The following is a 22,854-nucleotide window of genomic DNA, read 5'->3' as shown; positions in this document are numbered from 1 at the left end:
TAGAGGTAAATTATTCAGGAAACTGGCCCTTCAGGACTGAGTTTGGACACCCCTGTACAAGACATCGTAGAAACTTCCTGGCAGGTGTGTGGAAGCAAGTTAGAGCTTAACTCAACAGGACACCAGCCTTCCAGAACAGAGTTAGGACATCCCTGATCTCGATTGCAGATTATTACAATTTATGTGTCGCATAATATAAGGAATGGGCTTTATATGGGCTATATAAATTATATAACTTATAATGGGCTAATATATTCATATTAATTGTTCACATAATTTGCATATTTGGATTATTATTTAAATAATCATTAAACCCACAGCAAGAAAATATAAATGTATATATATATATATATATATCTACCCTGAAATAATATATCTATATATCTACAGTGGAATAATATATCTATTCAGGCTTGACTAATACATATAGTGAAATAATATATATCTACACTGAAATAATACATTATATATCTACACTGAAATAATATATCTATTCAGGCTTGACTAATACATTTAATGAAATAATATATATATACATATATCCACAGTGAAATAATATATCTGTATATCTACACTGAAATAATATATATATATATATATATATATATATATATATATATATATATATATATATATATATATATATATATATATATATATATATATATATATCTACAGTGGAATAATATATCTATTCAGGCTTGACTAATACATATAGTGAAATAATATATATCTACACTGAAATAATACATTATATATCTACACTGAAATAATACATTATATATCTACACTGAAATAATACATTATATATCTACACTGAAATAATACATTATATATCTACACTGAAATAATATATCTATTCGGGCTTGACTAATACATATAGTGAAATAATATATATCTACACTGAAATAATACATTATATATCTACACTGAATAATCACACACTTATATATCTACACTGAAATAATACATTATATATCTACACTGAAATAATATATCTATTCGGGCTTGACTAATACATATAGTGAAATAATATATATCTACACTGAAATAATACATTATATATCTACACTGAAATAATATATCTATTCAGGCTTGACTAATACATATAGTGAAATAATATATATCTACACTGAAATAATACATTATATATCTACACTGAAATAATACATTATATATCTACACTGAAATAATACATTATATATCTACACTGAAATAATACATTATATATCTACACTGAAATAATATATCTATTCGGGCTTGACTAATACATTTAGTGAAATAATACATATATACATATATCCACAGTGAAATAATACATCTATATATCTACACTGAAATATATATATATATATATATATATATCTACACTGAAATAATATATCTATATATCTACACTGAAATACTATATCTGTATATCTACACTGAAATAATATATATATCTACACTGAAATAATATATCTATATATCTACACTGAAATAATATATCTATATATCTACACTGAAATCATATATCTATATATCTACACTGAAATATTATATCTATATATCTACACTGAAATAGTATATCTATATATCTACACTGAAATAATATATCTATATATCTACACTGAAATCATATATCTATATATCTACACTGAAATCATATATCTATAAATCTACACTGAAATAATATGTATATATCTACAGTGAAATCTATCATCACTCTTTCCCATCTCCTCCAGATGACTATATTTGATCAAGCAACAGCAGGAACCCACAGCTCCTGATCCTAAAAACCACAGCGGAAAAACCCAGATTATCCCGTCTCCTCTTCCTCCTGATGTCTATTTGAGGATCTGCTCATCTGTGTAAAGAAACAGCAGATCTGCTCACCTTGTCCAGCTCCTCGATGCAGGCGGTGTGAACCACGATCTTACAGGCCGCACACTTCCTCCGGGGAGCAGACTTCTTAAACAGCACAAAACACAACACAGCTCAATATACAGCATTTTACAAACACTATTAAAATACAGGAATCATACTTTAGGAAGTATAAATAAATAAAAAACATGGGCAGAATGGTGGCTCAGTGGTTAGCACTGTCACCTCACAGCATGAAGATCGCTGGTTTGAGTCCCAGCTGAGCCAGTTGGCATTTCTGTGTGGAGTTTGCAGGGTGCTCCGCTTTCCCCCACAATCCAAAGACATGCGCTATAGGTGAATTGGGTAAGCTAAATTAGCTGTAGTGCACAAGTGTGTGAGTGAATGTGAGAGCGTATGTGTTTTTCCCGGTACTGGGTTGCAGCTGGAAGGGCATCCACTGCATAAAACATATGCTGGAATAGTTGGCGGTTCATTCCGCTGTGGCCACCTTTGAAATAGAGACTAAGCCGAAGAAAATGGAATGAATGAATATAATAAATAATATACCTTGATATTTTTGATGTTGTTGTTGTTGCGTCACTTTAAAAATCATCATTTAAACAAAGTGAAATATGAGTAAAGTTCATAAAAATGAGAGAGATATTTAGAAATATATGAACTTTGAATAAAAAAAATGTATAAATATAAATTATTTGGGATTATTAGTTATTAATTATGGGATTATTATTATTAGAATAATTACAACAAAATCAAATGATTGTTATTATTTAAGATTATATATTATTTATATTAAAATTAATAAATAATTATTAACAATATTTCTGGTAGTATGTGCAACATTCTGTACATTTGAATGCAGCTAGTTTCATAAGTTGATTAACTGTTATTGTTTATCTAAACTAAATCAACACTGAACTATAATATATAACAGGAGTTCTTAATCTCAGTACTGGAGGTCTGGTGTCCTGAGGATTTTAGCTCCAACCCCAATCAGACACACCTGTGCTAGCTAATCAAGCTCTTCCTAGGCCATAAGTCTCAAACTCAATTCCTGGAGTGCCGCAGCTCTGCACAGTTTTGCTTCAAACTTAATCAAACACAGCTGATCCAACCAATCAAGGTGTAACACTATTAGAGAGGTGTGAGTTGGGGGCGGTTGGAGCTAAACTATGCAGAGCTGCGGCCCTCCAGGAATTGAGTTTGAGATCATTGTACTAGGCTTTCTAGACACATCCTTTCAGGTGTGTTGAGGCAAGTTAGAGCTAAAATGTGGAGGACACAAGACCTCCAGGACCAAGTTTGAGAGAACATGATATTTAATTTACAACAATATTTTTGCTGTTAGTTCAAAATTCAGTACAATTAAAAGGTATTATAATTCAAAAATAACAAATCATAATATAAAAAAACTATTATTAAAAATATAGACGAATATTCTGATTATTGTGTGTGCTGTTGTATATACACGATATATATATATATATATATATATATATATATATATATATATATATATATATATGTGTGTGTGTGTGTGTGTGTGTGTGTGTGTGTGTGTGTGTGTGTGTGTGTGTGTGTGTGTGTGTGTGCACTATATGACATGTGATATTGCGTTTATACACCAGTTTGATGGCATAATCGTGTCTATAATAAAGAAAATCAAACACTAACATCACTTCAGAGCTAGTGTTTGAATGATTCTCTAGCGTAATGTCTAAAATGATGACAAAACAGGTGATTTTGCTCACATTTTAAAATTATAAGGCTGAACAGCTTGAAATGCCATCAGTCTACAGAGATTTCTCTGTTGCAATGGGGATATTACCATAATTAACCCCCAAAAAAGCCAAAGCAAAGCAAACACTACCAGATTACTATGGCATAAACACAGAACTACAACATACAAAAGAGACACTTAGAATGTCACTTGCCTGTTTTATAATGCTTTGATCAGCTGTAGTGTGAAATTTACACAGAATTTTTGTCCCCTAAGCACTTATAATGAGGTCTCTGTCGCCATCTTGTGGCAGATTGTCAACCGTCATTGCTCTGCTCAGTATGACAGGCTGATGGCTGCGAACGCAGTAAATCTCTGAAATTATAAATATTTAAAACAGGCACTATCCTTATAAATAAACTGCATAGGTGCCTCAAAAGTGCATTATGTTGTCCAACAGCGGCAAATATTTGTCAAACTGTAGTGAACTGTTTAGTCCCTCTTTAGTCCTAGTGTGAGCGGAGTAATACACAAGGGTGAAGAGGCTCTACGAGTACTTTAATATCTATTAGCCAATCTATCAGCTAAATTGGTTATCAGCCAATCAGATTCAAGAACCAGACAGAACTGTTGTATAATAACTCTTATTAACCTAGTAAAATAACTAGTAAATATAATGCACTGTCATCATGGCAAAGACAAAAGAAAGTTAGTTAGAAATTAGTTATTAAAGCTATTATGTTTAAAAATGTGTTTAAAAAAATCTTCTCACTTTGTAAACACTTTTAAAAGTAAAAATATTTTTGACTTCAATTATATAAATTTATAAATATCATATGGCTAATAATTTGAACCCAGCTTTATTTGTTTCCTAATTTAATCAGCTTTCTAGAACTAAACTGAATCTGCAGCTCATCATTGTATAATTCAGCGCTTCAGTCTTCAGCTGTAAAAAGCTTGTTTCCTCTCCGGCGATGGCAGAATTTTGCCAACTGCTTGAAGTGGCAATAATAGAGCTGCCATGGCTCTTGAAAACATCAGAGCGGAGCGCTGCTTTAACAAAAGCTCAACCAAATCCTTTTACCTGCTGCAAAGCTTCAGTCTAATAGCTGCTTCTGCCTTTCTCAGCTTCACATTTACTCCTGAAAGAAACGTCAGATCTGAAGTGCTCTAATGATGAACACAGCCAGTCTGAACTAGTGCTATAACAAAACTCACTTTAGCATTTCGGTATCATACCTTAAAAAATATTGATATTCAATGCTATTTTTGATACAGCAAAGAAATGATGCCTTAAATCAAGCACTGAATCAAGTTACTGTATAGTTTTCATGCATGTGTTAATTACTTTTTTTGCGTAAAAAAAACTTTGAATAATAATAATAATAATAAATGAACAAACATAATAATAGTAACAGATAATAATAATAATAATAATAATAATAATAATAATAATAATAATAAACAAATAATAAAGAAACAAGAATAAAAATATATTAAAATTAATCATAATCAAAATAATGATAACAATAATAATGATAATGATAATAATAAAATAATAATAATAATAAACAAGTAATAAACAAATATTAATAAAACAATAATAAAATAAAATAAAATTAATCATAATAAAAATAATGATAACAACAATAATAATGTCAATAATATTAATAATAATAAACAAATAATAAAATTAAATTATCATAATAAAACAATGATAACAACAACAATAATAATAAGCAAATATAATTATAACAAATAATAATAATAATAATAATAATAATAATAATAATAAACAAATAATAACACTAATAAAGAAATAATAATAAAAAAAATAATAAATTCAATACAATTAATCATAAAAAATAATAATGATGATAATAATAATAATAATAATAATAATAATAATAATAATAATAATAAACAAATAATAACACTAATAAAGAAATAATAATAAAACAATTAAAAATTTTATACAATTAATCATAAAAAATAATAATGATGATGATGATGATGATGATGATGATGATGATAATAATAATAATAATAAACAAGTAAACAAAATAATAACAATAATAAAACTATAATAAAAATGTTATAAAATTTATAAAAATAATGATGATAATAATAATTACAATAATAATAAATAAATAATATTAATACAATTAAATAATAATAATAATAATAATAATAATAATAATAAACTACAACAACAACAATAATAATAAACAAGTAATAAATATATATTAATAAATTTTGTAGTTAATAATAATAATGATAAAAATAAATAAATAAATAAATAAATAAATATTAAACCACACTGATTATTAAACCACACTGAACTGAGCTAAACTGAACTGAACTTAAACACTGAAAACTGAACTACACTGTTTTAATTTACTATGATCTTCTATGTGAAGCTGCTTTGACACAATCTACATTGTATAAGCGCTATACAAATAAAGGTGAATTAAATTGAAAAAAAGTAAAATAATAATAACTATAATAATAATAATTATTATTATTATTATTATTATAACAATAAATAAATAATAATAGTTATTATTATAATAAACAAATAATAATAATAATAATTATTATTATTATTATTATTATAACAATAATAATAATATAAAATAACATTGTTATCATTAGATAAAAATGTTAAAAATATACTATATAATAATAACTTTTAATCTTGAATAAATAACCTAATCCTGCAATGTGACTATTGCAGATGCACATATTGCAATATCAATGCTCAAACTATATATTGTCCAGCCCTAAGCTAGAGCATTAAAGACAACACTGGAGGACACCATTATAAATTGGCCTGACTGAGAGTGTGATACTGCAGTTTAAAACAGTGTGAAGTATTTCAGTATCGATCAACAGCATCAGTCTGAAGCTTGTTTAACTCACTGCGATCTTGGCCACACAGGTTTCTTCACCCAGATAGCAGAGTTCACCGGAGCAGTTGGTCTCCAGCCACAGATGATCACCGTTCACTGCGTTTTCCTGAACACAAACACACACCACCGTTAGATGTCAAGCTAATGTCAGGATGCTAATGTCTCCTTTCATTGTCACTTTTAATTTTTGGTTATTACTGCAATTAAATATGCCGGAATAGTTGGTGGTTCATTCCGCTGTGGCGACCTCTTAAAAGCTAAAGGAAAATAAATGAATGACTGAATTATGTGATCTTGATTTTTCTACCAACAAATTTTTACCTTGAAAAGTTTGAAAAAATTACTTTTATTAACATTTTTTATAGTTTAAAGTCACACACACACACACTCAAACATGTACACAAACACTAACATATACAGACATACACACAGCAGCTTTAGCAAGGCGCATGAATGTTTGATGGCAGCTCTGGTCCCGTCAGGATCTCACAGGGAAGGAAAGGCCAGTGCAGACGCAGGGGAAGCTCCCGCTGGGCTCCATCTGCACACTCCGCACCTGGATTAACCTCTTTCTCTCTCTTGCCATGCCAAACTTCATGGCGGGACCCGCCACGACACACCACACCTACCAGCGCAAATGTGCTGATACAAGCACAACTATTACACAACCTCATCCTCAGCACAAACAGTCCTAGAATGTTACAAACTGAATATAAAAACTCTCTGTCTGGCTTTCATTACATTTCAACAAACATGCTGCAACACTTTCAACTGGAGCCACCTACAAGTGCTAATCAGGTCAACTTTATGATGAAGTTTAAGAGTAGCTTTAGTGCACTGATCTATTGTTTTGGGTGGTGCTGAGTGGTTTATAGGCTGTTTCAGGACAGTGTTATTGTTAGATACACTGAATATATATATCTGCATATTTCTTTGGTTTCCTTTTTATATGCATTTCATATTTACTTTTTGAGAAATATGTTGTATAATACTTATTATTATTGTTATTGTCTTCTTTCTTTCTTTCTTTCTTTCTTTCTTTCTTTCTTTCTTTCTTTCTTTCTTTCTTTCTTTCTTTCTTTCTTTCTTTCTTTCCCTTCATTACTTCCTTTCTTTACTTCCTTCCTTCCTTCCATCCTTCCTTTCTTTCCTTTCCTTCCTTCCTTCCCTTCTTTACTTCCTTTTTTCCTTTTTTCTTTCCATCCTTCCTTCCATTCTTCCTTTCATTCCTTCCTTTCTTTCTTTCTTTCATCCTTCCTTCCTTCCTTCCTTCCTTCCTTTACTTCTTTGTTTTCTTTACTTCCTTCCTTCCTTCCATCCTTCCTTTCTTTCCTTCCTTTCTTTCTTTCCTTCCCTTCCTTTCTTAACTTCCTTCCTTCCTTCCTTTATTTCTTTCCATCCTTCCTTCCATTCTTCCTTTCATTCCTTCCTTCCTTTCCTTCTTTTCTTTCTTTCATCCTTCCTTCCTTCCTTTACTTCTTTCTTTTCTTTACTTACTTCCTTCCATCCTTCCTTTCCTTTCTTCCTTCCTTCCTTCCCATCCTTCCTTCCATTCTTCCTTTCATTCCTTCCTTCCTTTCCTTCTTTTCTTTCTTTCATCCTTCCTTCCTTCCTTTACTTCTTTCTTTTCTTTACTTACTTCCTTCCATCCTTCCTTTCCTTCCTTCCTTCCTTCCTTCCTTCCTTCCTTCCTTCCTTCCTTCCTTCCCATCCTTCCTTCCATTCTTCCTTTCATTCCTTCCTTCCTTTCCTTAATTTCTTTCCTTCCTTTCTTCCTTCCTTCATTCCTGTCCAACTTTCCTTCCATTCTTCCTTTCATTCCTTTCTTCTCTCCATTCCTTTCCTTTCCTTTCTTCCCTCCTTCCTTCCTTTCCTCCCTTCCTTGGCTTCCTTCTTTCCTTTCTTTTCTTCGTTTCCTCCCTTCTTTCTATCATTTTTTCCTTCCTTTCTATCTTTCCCTTGCTTCCTTTCTTTCTTCCTTCCATCCTACCCTTCCTTCATTACTTCCCTCCTTCTTTCCTTTATTTCCATCCTTCCCTTCCTTCCATTCTTTCCTTCCTTCCTTTCTTCCTTCCTACCTTCCTTCCTTCCTTCCTTTCCTTCCTTCCTCCTTCCTTCCTTCCTTCCTTCCTTCCCTTCCTAACTTCCTTTCCTTCCTCCCTTTCATTCCTTCTTTCCTTTTCTTCCTTGCTTCCCTTGTTACCCTTTCTTAATTACTTTCCTTCCTTCTTTCCTTCATTTCCATCCTTCCCGTGCTTCCCTTCCTTCCTTCCTTCCTTCCTTCCTTCCTTCCTTCCTTCCTTTTCCTTTCTTCCCTTTCTTTTCCTTTCCTTCCTTCTCTTCCTTCCCTTCCTTTTCCTTTCTTCCCTTTCTTTTCCTTTCCTTCCTTCCCTACCTTCCTTCCTTTTCCTTTTATTCATTCCCTTCCCTCCTTCCTGTCTTCCTTCACTTAATTAATAATGTCTGTGTTGTATTGTGTTGTTTATATGATTTCCTGTAATGTTTAGATATTCAATGTGATCATGTGACTATTGAGTTTTCAAAGGAGCTCCAGACGCACCTGAAGATTGTCACGCTGATGCAGGCAAAACAGTGCTGTTCATAAAATAATAGCCATGTTAATAAAGGCTTTTTAATCATTTTTAAACTTGCTTTTTCGACTGCTTTGGACTTCTGATCTTGTTGCTTTTCTTTTTGAGTCCCTTATTTGACTATGGATTTTCATATAATACAATTTTTCCTATAATAAAGCAGATAGGACACGCAGAACACTTACACTCCAGTCCACGGTGTTGCGGAGCTCCTTGGCTGGTCCGTTGCTCAGAGCAGGGAAGGGATTCTGGGCCGGACCCAAATGCTGAAGGCCCGAGCGCGAGATGGCTTTCCTGCAAAGCAGAACCAACACAAAATAGCTTCAGTGCAAGAGTAAACGCATCGAGGAGAAAATAATGAGACCTTGCTGAGCTGAAGCACTGACATCTGGGATAAGCCCCTCGCTGCTGCGCATAAAAGGACTAATCATCTTGAAGCTAAAGTGGGAACACGCTACAAACACACACACAACAGGAGACGGCCGTCTACCTCGTGCCAGTATCAAAATGATCCAGACCAATCTGTTAACCAGTCTGCTTGGCCAGGAAGTTCCCATAATTCCCTGCACGCAAAGAGAGCCTGTGTCTCATATGGTAAAATATAAGCAGGCAGAGATGATGCTTAAAGTACGCATGAAGTCAAAACTAAGCATATTTATTTTGCTAGCTCACATTGCTAGTTTTGTGCTGAACAATTCATCTGTGCATGTCACTAAGAAAAAAAAAATGGTGTGACTAAAATTGAAATCTGAAAATGCACTTCCTGTTTGTTTTCGGTTAAATGCTCAGATTACGTCTGTCTGATGGTTTTGGGCGGGGCTAACATATTAGCCACGCCCCTCCAGCTGTCAGTTTTGACAACAAACAGATATAATGATGAGGAGGAGTCTGTTAGGCTGTAATAACTCTTCCCACACCATTTTCCCCATCTTTCTGAATGAAATGCTGACTTAAATACATCCAATCATCTCGCAGTAGAGAAAACAAGCCACTGTTATCTCACTTAATATTCTGTTTCTCCAGGAACTGCGTCACAATATGAAAAAAAAATGGTTGCAGATTTCGCTAGATGCAGATTTTAAATGTGATGTAGTGTATGTGTGTGTGTATATGTGTGTGTGTCTCAGCAAGGGACTTGCATGAGTCAGTATCGTGTGCTCACTTCCTCTGTCTGTGATTCTTCCACAGAACTGGCCATCATCCCATGCCAGAAACAGAGATGGATCAACTCAAATGCACATTTACACAGAGTAGAATTGCGCATGGTGCATTAAGGAGATGACATTTCTGCCATTTTTTAGTTACTCTTTACTTCCCCCTTGAACAATTACTATACTGTAAGAAAATCCTGGTTGTCTTAAATTTTTAAGCTGAATCAAATTAACTTTGAGTCCATTGAACTTATATTATGTTAAACTGACTTAAAACAGCTTGCTTAACTTATAAAATTAAGTTAGAACATGATTAACTTAGTTTAACAAGTTACAATAAACTAAAAGCATATGCTGTCAGGACTAATTGATCATATCATTTTTGTACAGTGTAGTGGTGTAACGGATCACAAATCTCACGGATCGGATCACATTACGTTTTTTAAGTCACGGATCGGACCATGTTTTGGATCAGCAAAAAAGCAGGGAGACAAATGTCATTTGCTTTGCATTAATACACAAACATTACTGCAAGAAACTTTTGGTTTTGACAAACATAACTTAGAACCTGTAATTTTAATACAAATAAACATCAAGAAATAACGCAAGATCAAACGCAGATTTGAATACAGCGCATTGAAGGATTAATAAACGTATGCACATCACCATTAATTATAATTGTAGGCTGCGTGAGGGTTTGAATTGAGTTCCTGATTTTTACGCTGACTTACACTTCTGCGTTGAGCGATCGGTGTGACCCATTGCAGCAGGCTCACAATATCATAAGACGTTAATACTAGGTTAGATTTAGGTCGTGAAAATCAGGTGACCAAAATTCAATGTCTAGCCAGCGTCTAAGGACGATGTTATTTCGACGTTCAAATTACGTTGATATTTGGTTGATTTTAAGTTGTGTTGAAAAATGACCAAAATCCAACATCTGATAGATGTCATAGTGATAATGTCCACACAACGTCAAGGTGTAACATGATTAGACGTTAACATTTGGTTGGTTTTAGGTGGATTTTAAGTTGGACATTGACGTCAGCCTAACGTTGGGTTCTGACGTCAACCCGATATTTATTTTCAAACAAAATCGTTACGTTGGGGTACAACGTCAATATGACGTCCTGTGCCTTCAGGGATGCTGCATGCATGAACGCTACAAGTAACTAAAACTCGCTCATTCAGAGGAGGGAACTGACGGACGTGCTATGCATTTAATCATAAGGTAAACACAAAACAAAAGGGTAGTGCTGTCGCCTCAGAGCAAGAAGGTCGCTGGTTCGAGCCTCGGCTGGGTCAGTTGGCATTTCTGTGTGGAGTTTGCATGTTCTCCCTGCATTCGCGTTGGTTTCCTCCGGGTGCTCCGGTTTCCCCTACAGTCCAAACACATGCAGTACAGGTGAATTGGGTAAGCTAAATTATCAGTAGTGTATGAGTGTGAATGAGTGTGTATTGATGTTTCCTAGAGATGGGTTGCAGCTGGAAGGGCATCCACTGCGTAAAACATGCTGGATAAGTTGGTGGTTCATTCCACTGTGGTGACCCTGAATTAATAAAGGGACTAGCCGAAAAGAAAATGAATGAATGAATGAATGTTATAGTATTTAGAACCTTTTGTTAATAAATGCTACAGAATACTGTAGTATTAATGATAGTGAACTGATAAACTGCAATAAATACCGTAGTATCCTTTCATATTTACTGCAGTAAACGGTGATGTTTGTAGTATAGTACAGGATATGTAGTTGTGGGAATAATTTATTATATTAATGTAGTTGCTGTGTTACCATACCACAACTGATTAATGCAAGTACTTTACTACAGTATGGTTCAAAAACACTATATTATTTGCTGTATTTTACTATAGTATTTTAGTTTTATTCCTCTGATGAACACAAAAGAAAATGTTATGAAAGATGCTGATAGCTGGCATCCTTTGACTTCAATAGTAATTATTTTTCCGATTATGGAAGTCCCAACAACCAGCATTTCTCCAAACATCTTCTTTTGAGCTCAACAGAAGAAAGAAACTCGTAAAGGTTAAAAACCACATGAGGTAGAATAAATGAGGTCATTTAGATTTTTTGGTGCCCTATTCCTTTAAAACGTGCAAAAATAAAAAATACCTGATTTCCTTCCAAAGAGCTCAGTATTTAACATAGGAAACACACTTCGCCATATGGCCATCCCTTTTTGAAAGTGACCCCAGGCTCAGAGTATAATTTTACACACTCTCCCAACACAAGCAACGAAAGCGGGGGGTGAAAAGAACAACGGATGAGGAAATGGTGGGCCGTACACCTGACACCCTGCTGAAAGTTTCAAATCCCCAGCTAAAATTATCCCGTTCAGAAAGAACACAAGCGAGAGTCCAGTTACGAGCTCTTTTGTAAAGCGAGCCGGGGCCAAGGGATCGCGCACCTTTACCCTCGGAGCTAAAAATAGAGCCACTGTTGAATAACATGTGCGTTTGACACATGCCAAAATGTGGTCAAGGCCACAGCAAATACACATAAATAGCCTTGTGTTTGTGGATGAGTTAAATGTTGAATGCTCAAGATTGCATTATTTGCATTAAAGGAATACTACACTTTTTTGGAAATAGGCTCACTTTACAACTACCCTAGAGTTAAACAGCTGAAATGTATCATTTGTGAATCCATTCAGCTGATCTCCCAGTCTGGTGGGAGTACTTTTAGCGGAGCTTAGCATAGATCACTGAATTCTATTAGACCATTAGCACCTCATAAAGAAAAAAAAGTTGACAACTTTTCTGTTTAAAGCTTGACTCTTCTTTATTGACATTTTGTACTAAGACCGATAGAAAATTAAAAGTGTTTTTTTTTAAATGCGAGATGCTAATGGTCTAATCTGATTGAATGAGTTATGCTAAGCTAAGCTAAAAGTTCCCCTGCCAGAGCCAGAGATCGGCTGAACTAATTTATAAACTGGTGAAAGTCAACTGTTTAACTCTGGGGGAGCTGTAAAATGAGCCTATTTCCAAAAAAAAGTGGAGTGTTCCTTTAAATCCTAAGACTGACATAGAAACAGACATATTTCAATGTCCTCCTTCCATTAAATGCTTCAGATTGCACTAATCAGATTAAAACACTTAACTTCTTTTGTAAACAGGATAACTTTTAGTTAAACAGTTGAAATTAACTATTTTTAATTCCATTCAGATGATCTCCGGGTCTGCCGGGAGCCCTTTTAGCTTAGCTTAGCTTAGCTTAGCGTTGATCATTGAATCAAATGAGACCATTAGCATCTTGCTCAAAACATTCTAAAACAGTTTCAATAACTTTCCAGTTTAAAGCTTGACTCTTCTGTACACCGTGTACTAAGACGGATGAAAAATTAAATTAGCTTTATTCAAAAGTTTTGATTGAGATGCTAATGCTCTAATCCGATTCAATGAGTTATGCTAAGCTAAGCTAAATGTGCTCCTGAGATCGCCATACCCAGAGATTGGCTGAACACATTAAAAAAACTGTGAAATTCAACAGTTTAACTCTGAGTGAGCTGTAAAATTAGCTTATTTACAAAAAATAGTGGAGTGTTCCTTTAAATCCTAGAGTTGATATAGAGACAGAAGGGGTTGAGTGTCCTCTTTCCATTGCAGTCAGGTAAATGAATAACGCCTTTCTGTTTAATATTATTCCATGGCATTAAACAAATCAATCAACAACGTCCACTGTTTAAAGACGCCTTACATTAGGGTGTATAATCAGCCCTGGGTAAACACAGTGTCATTTCATGGACAGCAGAACATTTCACTGGAAAGTAATCAACTGAGTGCATGGTGCGCGGGCAGAGAGGAACACAATTTGAGATAAAGGATGTGCCACATGCCGACCAGAGCTGCTGGAAACAGACAGGAAGAGCAATCAGCGAGACTGCCATAATGGAATTAGATATACTAAAACTGGCTCTGACAGAGGTCTGGCTTCACCCAGAGATTTCAGACGCATGATGAGCATGTGTGTGACATTTACCATCGGACAATATTAATTTTGCCATGCTCAGTGCCTGTTTATCCAAAGAGATGGACATAGGGGCTACAATCTCACATCATGATACGTCATGATATACAAGTCATATTCAAACAACTATATACAGTTGATGTCAGAATTATTACCCTCCTTCATATTTTTCCCCAATTTCTGTTTAGGGAGAGATTTGAATGGGGTCACGAGTCACTGGCATTGTTTTTTTGGGGGGGGGTCGCAGGCTGAAAATTTTGCAACCCAGACTCATTCTGAAAATGTACCCCTATATACATTTCTGGAGAGCACCAAATACGTCCCAGGAGATACGTTTTTTTTTTTTTTTTGAAGTTCTTGCGAATTCACCAGAGGCTGTTGTGTACGCTTTTTCAGATCTCAAATTTCTTTCACGCCTGCTGTTGTCACGTAAATCCACCAGAGGCCTCTGTCGACTGAGTGACTGAATGACTGACTGACCGATTGACTGACCCGCCCTGATCCTTCCCTAAACCCAACCAACAGTGTTTTCATAAGCACCAATTGACCCATTTAAAGTAATTGGGATGGTTTTGTAGAGCAAAACTATACTACTTGCATAACTATAATAATAAACTAATAACAAGCATTGATAAATACAATAGAGCAAAGATACAACTGAAATAAACAGTGCTTTAGAATTATCTGGGAGTCTACTAAAATTCTACTAGTATTCAGAAGCACAAAATAAATAATCAAATCCAAAAAATAACACAACAGCCTTCATTGTAAATACACTACCTGACAAAAGTCATGTCGCCTATCCAAGTTTTAGGAAAAAAAATTTATATCTTGACTTCTAGTTGATCATTTGGTATCAGAAGTGCCTTATATGAAAGGCAAAGGCCTCTAGATTACATTTATTTTACCACAATAAAATATGATCATGTGATTTTTCATTATTTAATTAGGACAGTAAAGTCTGACTTTGCTTTAACAAAAGTCTTGTCACTGAACAGAAATAATGTCCATTATAGAATAGTCATGGTGCAATGGAAACAGAATGAATATTGTGTCTGGAATGGCAAAGAAAGTGTTCTTGCAGGACTCCCAGAGTTCATCAAGATCCTCTGGATTCATCTTCGATGCCTCCTCCTTCATCTTACTCCAGACATGCTCAATAATGTTCATGTCTGATGACTGGGCTGGCCAATCCTGGAGCACCTTGACCTTCTTTGCTTTCAGGAACTTTGATGTGGATGCTGAAGTATGAGAAGGAGCGCTATCCTGCTGAAGAATTTGCCCTCTCCTGTGGTTTGTAATTTAAAGGGCAGCACAAATGTCTTGATACCTCAGGCTGTTGATGTGGCCATCACTCTGCAGATCTCTCGCACACCCCCATACTGAATGTAACCCCAAACCATGATTTTTCCTTGACCAAACTTGACTGATTTCTATGAGAATCTTGGGTCCATGCGGGTTCCAATAGGTCTTGATTGAGATGCAGTTCAACAGATGATTCATCTGAGAAATCTTTCTTCAAATGATCAACTAGAAGACGAGTTATTATTTGTTGCTCTTACAACTGCAATCGACGACAAGACTTTTGTCAGGAAGTGTACATAAATTCAATAAAACTATCTTAAAAGTTATAAGCATTGTATATTATTGTGCCTGAATGCATTAAACTGGCTTAAAATGCTTCCATATGCTTTAAAAACTCATGCAAAGCATCTAATTTTTGGTAACATTGTGGAGTCACTGCAAAGTGTAACCATTTATCACATGCTTGCTACTGGTCAACTATAACCCTGACTATATATTGCTAATCCTGCAGTGTGACTATTGCCAATGCACACATTGTGATATCAATGCTGAAAAGAGATATTGTGCAGCCCTACTTCTTATTTTGTCCATACAATATATATCATCACCATATTGCACTAGATGGACAGAGGGTTTACATGCGTGGATCTAGGGGATATGTGTTCAATTTCACTCCCTCCCTCCTACGATACCCTGCAGTAATACCATCCCTCCTGCGTAGTCATGGCAACAGTCCAACACACGCCACCGTTGGTGTATTTAAGTCTTAAATCTTGTTGTCAGCATCATAATCTTTGTCCCCGCTCCCATTGTCTCGGCCAATTAGGTTTTGTTAGTTGTGCGTGGGCTGAAAACTCCCTCCATGCTTTAAGTCAGGTGTCAACCCACATACACACGGCTATGATATCATCTCTGCGCCGCCCACTCTCCATCTCAATAAAAGAAAGAGAGAGAGAGAAAAGTGGAGTACTTACTTTAAGATGTCAAGTTGCATGACTTTCGCCTGACTTTCACTGACTATAAAGCTGAATTTCCATGACTGGTGTTGAGGAGTACCTTAAAAAAATTAGCATTGCAAAATAAAGCTAAATTTAGAGGAGCATACCATTTTTTTATTGCCACCGATTTTGGCCAGACTTTTCACATTCTTTCTGAGCCATCTGTATTGTTTTATTTTAAATATCATTCAACTTCCATAGCCATATCACCCAAGACCGGTTACTCACTGAAGCTAAGCAGATCTGAGCCTGGTCAGTACCTGGATGGGAGACCACATGGGAAAACTAGGTTGCTGTTGGAAGTGGTATTAGTGAAGCCAGCAGGGGGTGCTCAACCTGTGAGGGGTCTGTGAGTCCTAATGCCCCAATATAGTGAAGAGGACACTATACTGTCAGTGAGCGCCGTCTTCTGGATGAGATGTTAAACCGAGGTCCTGACTCTCTGTGGTCATTAAAAATCCCATGGCACTTCTCTTAAAGAGTACTAGTGTAATCACAGCATCCTGGCTAAATTCCCTCTATTGGCCCTTACTGATCATGGCCTCCCAATCACCGAATTGGCTTTATCACTGTCTCTTCATACCACCAATAACTGGTATGTGGTGGACGCAATGGCGCCGTTGTCCTGTGGCTGCCGTCCCATCATCCAAATGGATGCTGCACACTGGTGGTGGAGTGGAGATACCCCCTCATGATTGTGAAGCTCTTTGAGTGTATGGACGATGAATGCGCTATATAAATTGACATCACACCCAAAGCCTAATTGAACAATGCTGCATTCGTTGTATCAATCGCTCAATGTTTTCAACTTCATAATGATCTTTCTAATGCTACTGTTGAGTCATTCATGTCTCATTCAAATGATTCATTAGGCTTTATACTAAAAAGTGTTCAGTGTTGACTTCATATAAATCAGAGACCAATGGTTCTTGAAAAGGTCATGAAGATGAAGATGAGCAAATTTGTGTTGATTGTCACAGCAAAACAACATGAGAAATGGCACAAAAATCAGTTATTTTAGGTCACAATATTGGGATTTGTTCCCACAATATCCACAAGTGATTGGCTGAGCCACAGACAGTTTGTTAACAGGTAAAAATGGGAAAGGAATAAAATGGCAATGAAAAACTAGCCATAATCAACAGGAAAATCACGTAAACATTCACTCACTCACTATCCTTCGGCTTAGTTCCTGATTTATTAGGAGTCACTGCATCGAAATGAACCGCCAATTACTCTGGCATAGGCAATGCCTAGAATAGATCTTTTAAAATAAGAGGAATCCCCAATATTCCATGATTGGACCAAAAATTATATACAACTTACTGACTTTCAATGCCTAGAATGGATATTTTAAAATAACAGCAATCCCTAATATTCCATGATTGGACCAAAAAAATATACTTAACTCATTGACTTTTAATGCCTGAAGTAGAAGTTTTAAAATGACAAGAATCTCTAATATTCCATGATTGGACCAAAAATATATAAAACTTCCTGACTTTCAATGCCTGGAATAGATATTATTAAAATAACAACAATCTCTAATATTCCATGATTGACCCAAAAATATATAAAATTCTCTGACTTTCAATGCCTGGAATAGATCTTTTAGGATGACAAGAATCTCCAATATTCCATGATTGGACCAAAATATATACTAAACTCACTGACTTTCAATGCCTGAAAAAGATCTTTTAAAATAACAAGACTCCCTAATATTCGATGAATGGATCAAAAATATATAAAATTCCCTGTCTTTCAATGCCTGGGATTGATCTTTTAACATGACAAGAATCCCTAATATTCCATGAATGGACAAAATAAATATATAAAGCTGCCCAACTTTCAATGCCTGGAATAGATCTTTTAAGATAAGAGGAATCCCTAATATTCCATGATTGGACCAAAAATATATACAACTCCCCGAATATCAATGCCTGGAATAGATATTATTAAAATAACAAAAAATCCTTATTATTCCATGATTGGACCAAACAATATAAATAATAAAATCCCTGACTTTCAATGCCTGTAATAGATATTATTGAAATAACAAGAATCCCTGCACTTTAAAAAGTTAAGGTAACTCAAACCATCTGAGGAAACCGATTGCAACAAATCATTTAAATGAAAAAACTAATCCTACTTAGTACTGTGAACTTAATCCATTTGAGTAAATAAAGCAATTTGAGCACAGTAACAGCCAATAAATGAAGAGAACTCAAACCAACTGAGTACTGTAAAACCCAATTAGTCAAGGCAACTCAAACCATTTGAGGAAACCGATTGCTACAAACCATTTGAGTAAAAAAAAAAAATCTATATGAGTACTGTGAACTGACTCCATTTAATTTGAAGTAATGAGGTATTTAATTAACTCATTACCTTCAACACTGAGTTCAAAACTCTTTTCAAATGAGTAGAATTAACTCTCAATAAATTTTGAGTTGACTGCACTCATTTAATTGGATAAAGTTGATTGTTGGGTTTTACAGTGTTATATTCCATGATTGGACAATAAAAATACCAAACTCCCTGACTTTCAATGCCTGGAATAGAAGTTTTAAAATATTGCAGAAATACCCTGACCTCCAGGAACCCCCATGGAGCTGAAGTAGGCTTGTGCCGGTATTCGGTAATGCGATAAATCACGGTAATGAATATGCACGATATTGTTATCGCGGGCGCTTCAAAATACCGTGAAAAATAATAGATCCGAATTTATATTCTAAAAACGCGCCTTAGCTTATTTTCCATCAACCGCTTGAAGAAACACTGCGTATATGCTGCGCAGAACTGATGCGCACTCTGATGTAAACAATCCCCACATGTAGAAGCCCTGTGTGCCGCCGCTGCCACCGCACTATAATCCTCACACACAGACCGGGCACTTTCCCGGTGGGCCGACGTACTTTTTGGGCCGGGCTGATCATCGTCTTATGATTTGATCGGCCCATAAAAGGCTTAGCAGCCTATCGTTTTTTTCTGCCTTATTGATTGACGCTGCTGTGATCTGTGACTCTCTAAAGTAGATGCTTTTTTCCCGGACAGACAGACCGGGCCGGTCCATGCGACACTGTGCAGCCCATTGGCTCTTTTCGGTATTGACATTGGGCTGGCCCAATCACAAACTCCTATTTTGGACTCGTGTGTGCGTGCGTGCGTCGTCTGTGTGTATTTGTCAAAATAGTCGAGAGTCAGAGAGAAGAAACGCAAGGGAGGCGCAGAGAAATCGCGGGAAATACACCGGCGTTTCATTTAGCGATTCTGAAAAGTTCTCTGTTCATTCTAGTACACGGCTAAAAACGCAAATCACGTGACCACACACTCTCTGCCCAGAGCTGCAGCCACTAGTTCAGCGGGTGAGCATAAACCCCAGGTCAGAGAATAGTGCATGTCAGACAGTTCATCTGCTGGGTGATCTTATCTCACTATAGTTGTTAAACGTGATATTGAATTCGTCTTGTTGTCTCTATCTAACAATTCTTATGTCTTTTGAATCACTTGTTCTCAGTTAACTGTTTTGGCTGAGTGCAAAGATAAGCTAATATATTAATTTATGTGACCACATACACTGATTCTGGACATTGACTGATTGCTTACCTTTATCGTTTAAATTTAATGTACGTTAAACTGTTATAATGGCCATTATTGGTTATTAAAACTGATATTCTGCAAAAGAGACAGTGTAAATCAAATATCAAAATGAAACAAATTTGACTTATATTATGTTTTCATTGTTTAGATAGTGAAACAGCAAGCAGGATGAGGTGAAAGGTTAAAATGTAACACTGTTCCCTTTGAAGATTTACCTATGCATTAGCAGGCAGTTTTTGTTATGTTTATTATTGATTATAGGCTGAGTGAATAGTGTATTGAATAAGCTAAATTGACTGTAGTGTATGAGTGTGTGTGAATGAGTGTGTATGGGTGATTTCCAATATTGGGTTGTGGCTGGAAAGGCATCTGCTGCATAAAACATGCTGGAATAGTTGGCAGTTCATTCCACGATTGCTGATCGAAGACGGTTTCCCTTTGCACATTCACTTTGATATAATTGCTCAAGTTTACTTTTATATTGTGTATTGTTTTATTTATATTTATTTGTATTTAAATGTTTGAAGTACTTTTAGTTAATTAAAAAGTTATTAAAGTTACTAAGTTGACGAAACTGAAGTTTTTTGTGTTTTTTTACCTGTTTCTCTAGTAAAATTACAATATCGTGATAATACCGTATACCGTGATAAAAGCTCAATCAATTAATCGCAGCATGAAAATGTGATACCGGCACATGCCTAAGCTGAAGTGATTACCACTAACCTGTAGCCCAGAAGCCTGTGATACCAGGTCACCTTCCGCTTGCGCCCTTTTCCGTATACTCGCTTCTCCTCTAATGTTTTCTGGGCCCTGATCATCCTTCCATTTCCACTTCTCCACCGGTGTCCTCCTTTACTAACTTCTTACTTCTCCTCCAGCGGCATCCGAAATTGCACAGGTACTTCCACTGGTGCATGCTAGGCTGACATCACTGTTACACATGGCTGCCTCCTAGAGCAAAAGCATGCCTAAAACACACACCCTCCATCCCACCAGTCCCTCTGCCAATGAGGCGCTGAGATCATCAGATAGTTGAGACCTGACTGAGGACACCTGAGATCCTGGAGGCGTGTATGGGGTGTCAGATCCTGTCCTGTCACCAGAGACAGACCAGAATCTCTCACAATCATCAACGCCATCATTACCCCCGGAGAACCAAACCACAAGGTCAGCCCCACGTCTAGCACCCAGAGCTATTTTAAGGTCTATTATGTAACCCAAGTTGACCTCCTGCAAGACAATCCACGGGCGACTTGTTACAAAGGGACACTTTATCCAGTGACCCGTCAGTCTGACTAAGTATTTGACGGACTTTGCTAGGACTGACTGGAGTCCCATTCTAGTGACTGAACAGGATGTGACCTAATTTGGTGACCTCATAGGGTGATGATGTAAAGATTTTTGTAAGGAGCTCTTAGTTCTTAAAGTCTGAATTCAAAATGTGCAAATCTTTCCTCAATGCCAAAAGTCGAGAAAAACTGGCTATAGCAAAACTTGTTTTTTGGAGCGGCACAGTGACTCGGCAGTTAGCACTGTGACCTCACAGCAAGAAGGTTGCTTGTTCGAGTGCCAGCTGGATCAGTTGGTATTTCTGTGGGGAGTTTGCATGTTCTCCCTGTGTTGGCCTGGGTTTCCTCTGGGTGCTCAGGTTTCCCCCACAGTCCAACGACATGCGCTATAGGTGAATTGAATAAACTAAATTGGCTGTAGTGTATGAATGTGTATGAATTAGAGTTTATGGGTGTTTTCCAGTACTGGGTTGCTGTTGGAACCATATGCTAGAATAGTTGGTTGTTCATTCCGCTGTGGAATATTTCGTTCTGAACTACGGTCCCTGCTAGGTGATTACTTATCGACCATCAAAAGTGAACTTCAATTGTCTAACTTAAATTGTCTAACATGATGGTATCGATGCAAACTGAAATGTCGACACTGAAAAGTACGGTGAAGGATATGGAACATTCTCTTTCCACATGTTTGGATGATATCACTGTGCAACATGAAAAGGTTGACTCTCTTTTGGCTACTGTGGTAAAACTAGAAGATTCTAGAACTAGAAAAAGATCTCGTCTGACTAACGTAAGGATTATTGGTGTTCCAGAAGATCAACTTTCTACTACTGTGGCGGTCTCCAAGCTGATTAAATCCGTCTTCACTTTTATTATGGGACCATTGCCAAACAGTCATTAAAAAACTAACAATATTACAAGTCTAATATGGGTTTAATAAATTAGTAAATCCAAACTTTTACTACCTTACACTAGTGTTGTCACGATACTGGAATTTCCACCATTAAGGTCTGATCTTCGCAGCTTTGAAACGCTCCAGTGTCCATGTATCTGTGTTTGCACTCGGTGAAGAGTGGTGAACCGATGACCTTCACGGCCAATCACAGTCATTTCTGTTTAGCACGTGAACACAATGGCCAATCAGCAGTGTTGAAGAACGAGCTAAACAGTGCTTTAATGCTAGCAGAAAATTGCCAAAAACCAATTGGTACCAAATTTCCAGTATTGTGACAACGCTACCAACGCAATTAGGAGGTCTTGAAATATGAACGGAAGAGGGTTCAAATTAGGTCTTGGGTTCCGCATCCAGATCCCGACCGGAGTCCGGACTTTGAAAAGTCCTTGGATCCAAGTTGTTATTGTTACGTACACCAGCAAGTTCTTTCTTGATTACGCTTGTGATTGCTAGACTTGTGAGACTGATTTTTTAAAGACCC

General features: G+C 36.0%; 1 protein-coding gene across 7 annotated transcripts in view; it reads right to left on the bottom strand.

The window, feature by feature from the left end:
- The window catches only part of dgki (diacylglycerol kinase, iota), a 123,512-nt gene that overhangs the window by 36,596 nt on the left and 64,062 nt on the right, over positions 1–22,854 (bottom strand). For 4 of the 7 annotated variants that reach the window (XM_056456139.1, XM_056456142.1, XM_056456140.1 and 1 more), the window contains exons 2-4: positions 9,272–9,380; positions 6,506–6,601; positions 1,876–1,950 (exon numbers count right to left, since the gene is read on the bottom strand). In XM_056456139.1, the coding sequence (XP_056312114.1) occupies positions 1,876–1,950; positions 6,506–6,601; positions 9,272–9,380 (280 nt within the window). Of the gene's footprint in view, positions 1–1,875; positions 1,951–6,505; positions 6,602–6,925; positions 7,490–9,271; positions 9,381–20,852; positions 20,961–22,854 lie in introns of those variants that run through there. The other 3 variants (XM_056456143.1, XM_056456141.1, XM_056456144.1) reach the window with 3 other exon arrangements.

The sequence above is a fragment of the Danio aesculapii genome, chromosome 4, assembly GCF_903798145.1.
Source record: "Danio aesculapii chromosome 4, fDanAes4.1, whole genome shotgun sequence".
NCBI lineage: Eukaryota > Metazoa > Chordata > Actinopteri > Cypriniformes > Danionidae > Danio > Danio aesculapii.
The sequence above is the reverse complement of the archived record's forward strand: the minus strand, read 5'-3'. Positions and strand labels throughout refer to the sequence as shown.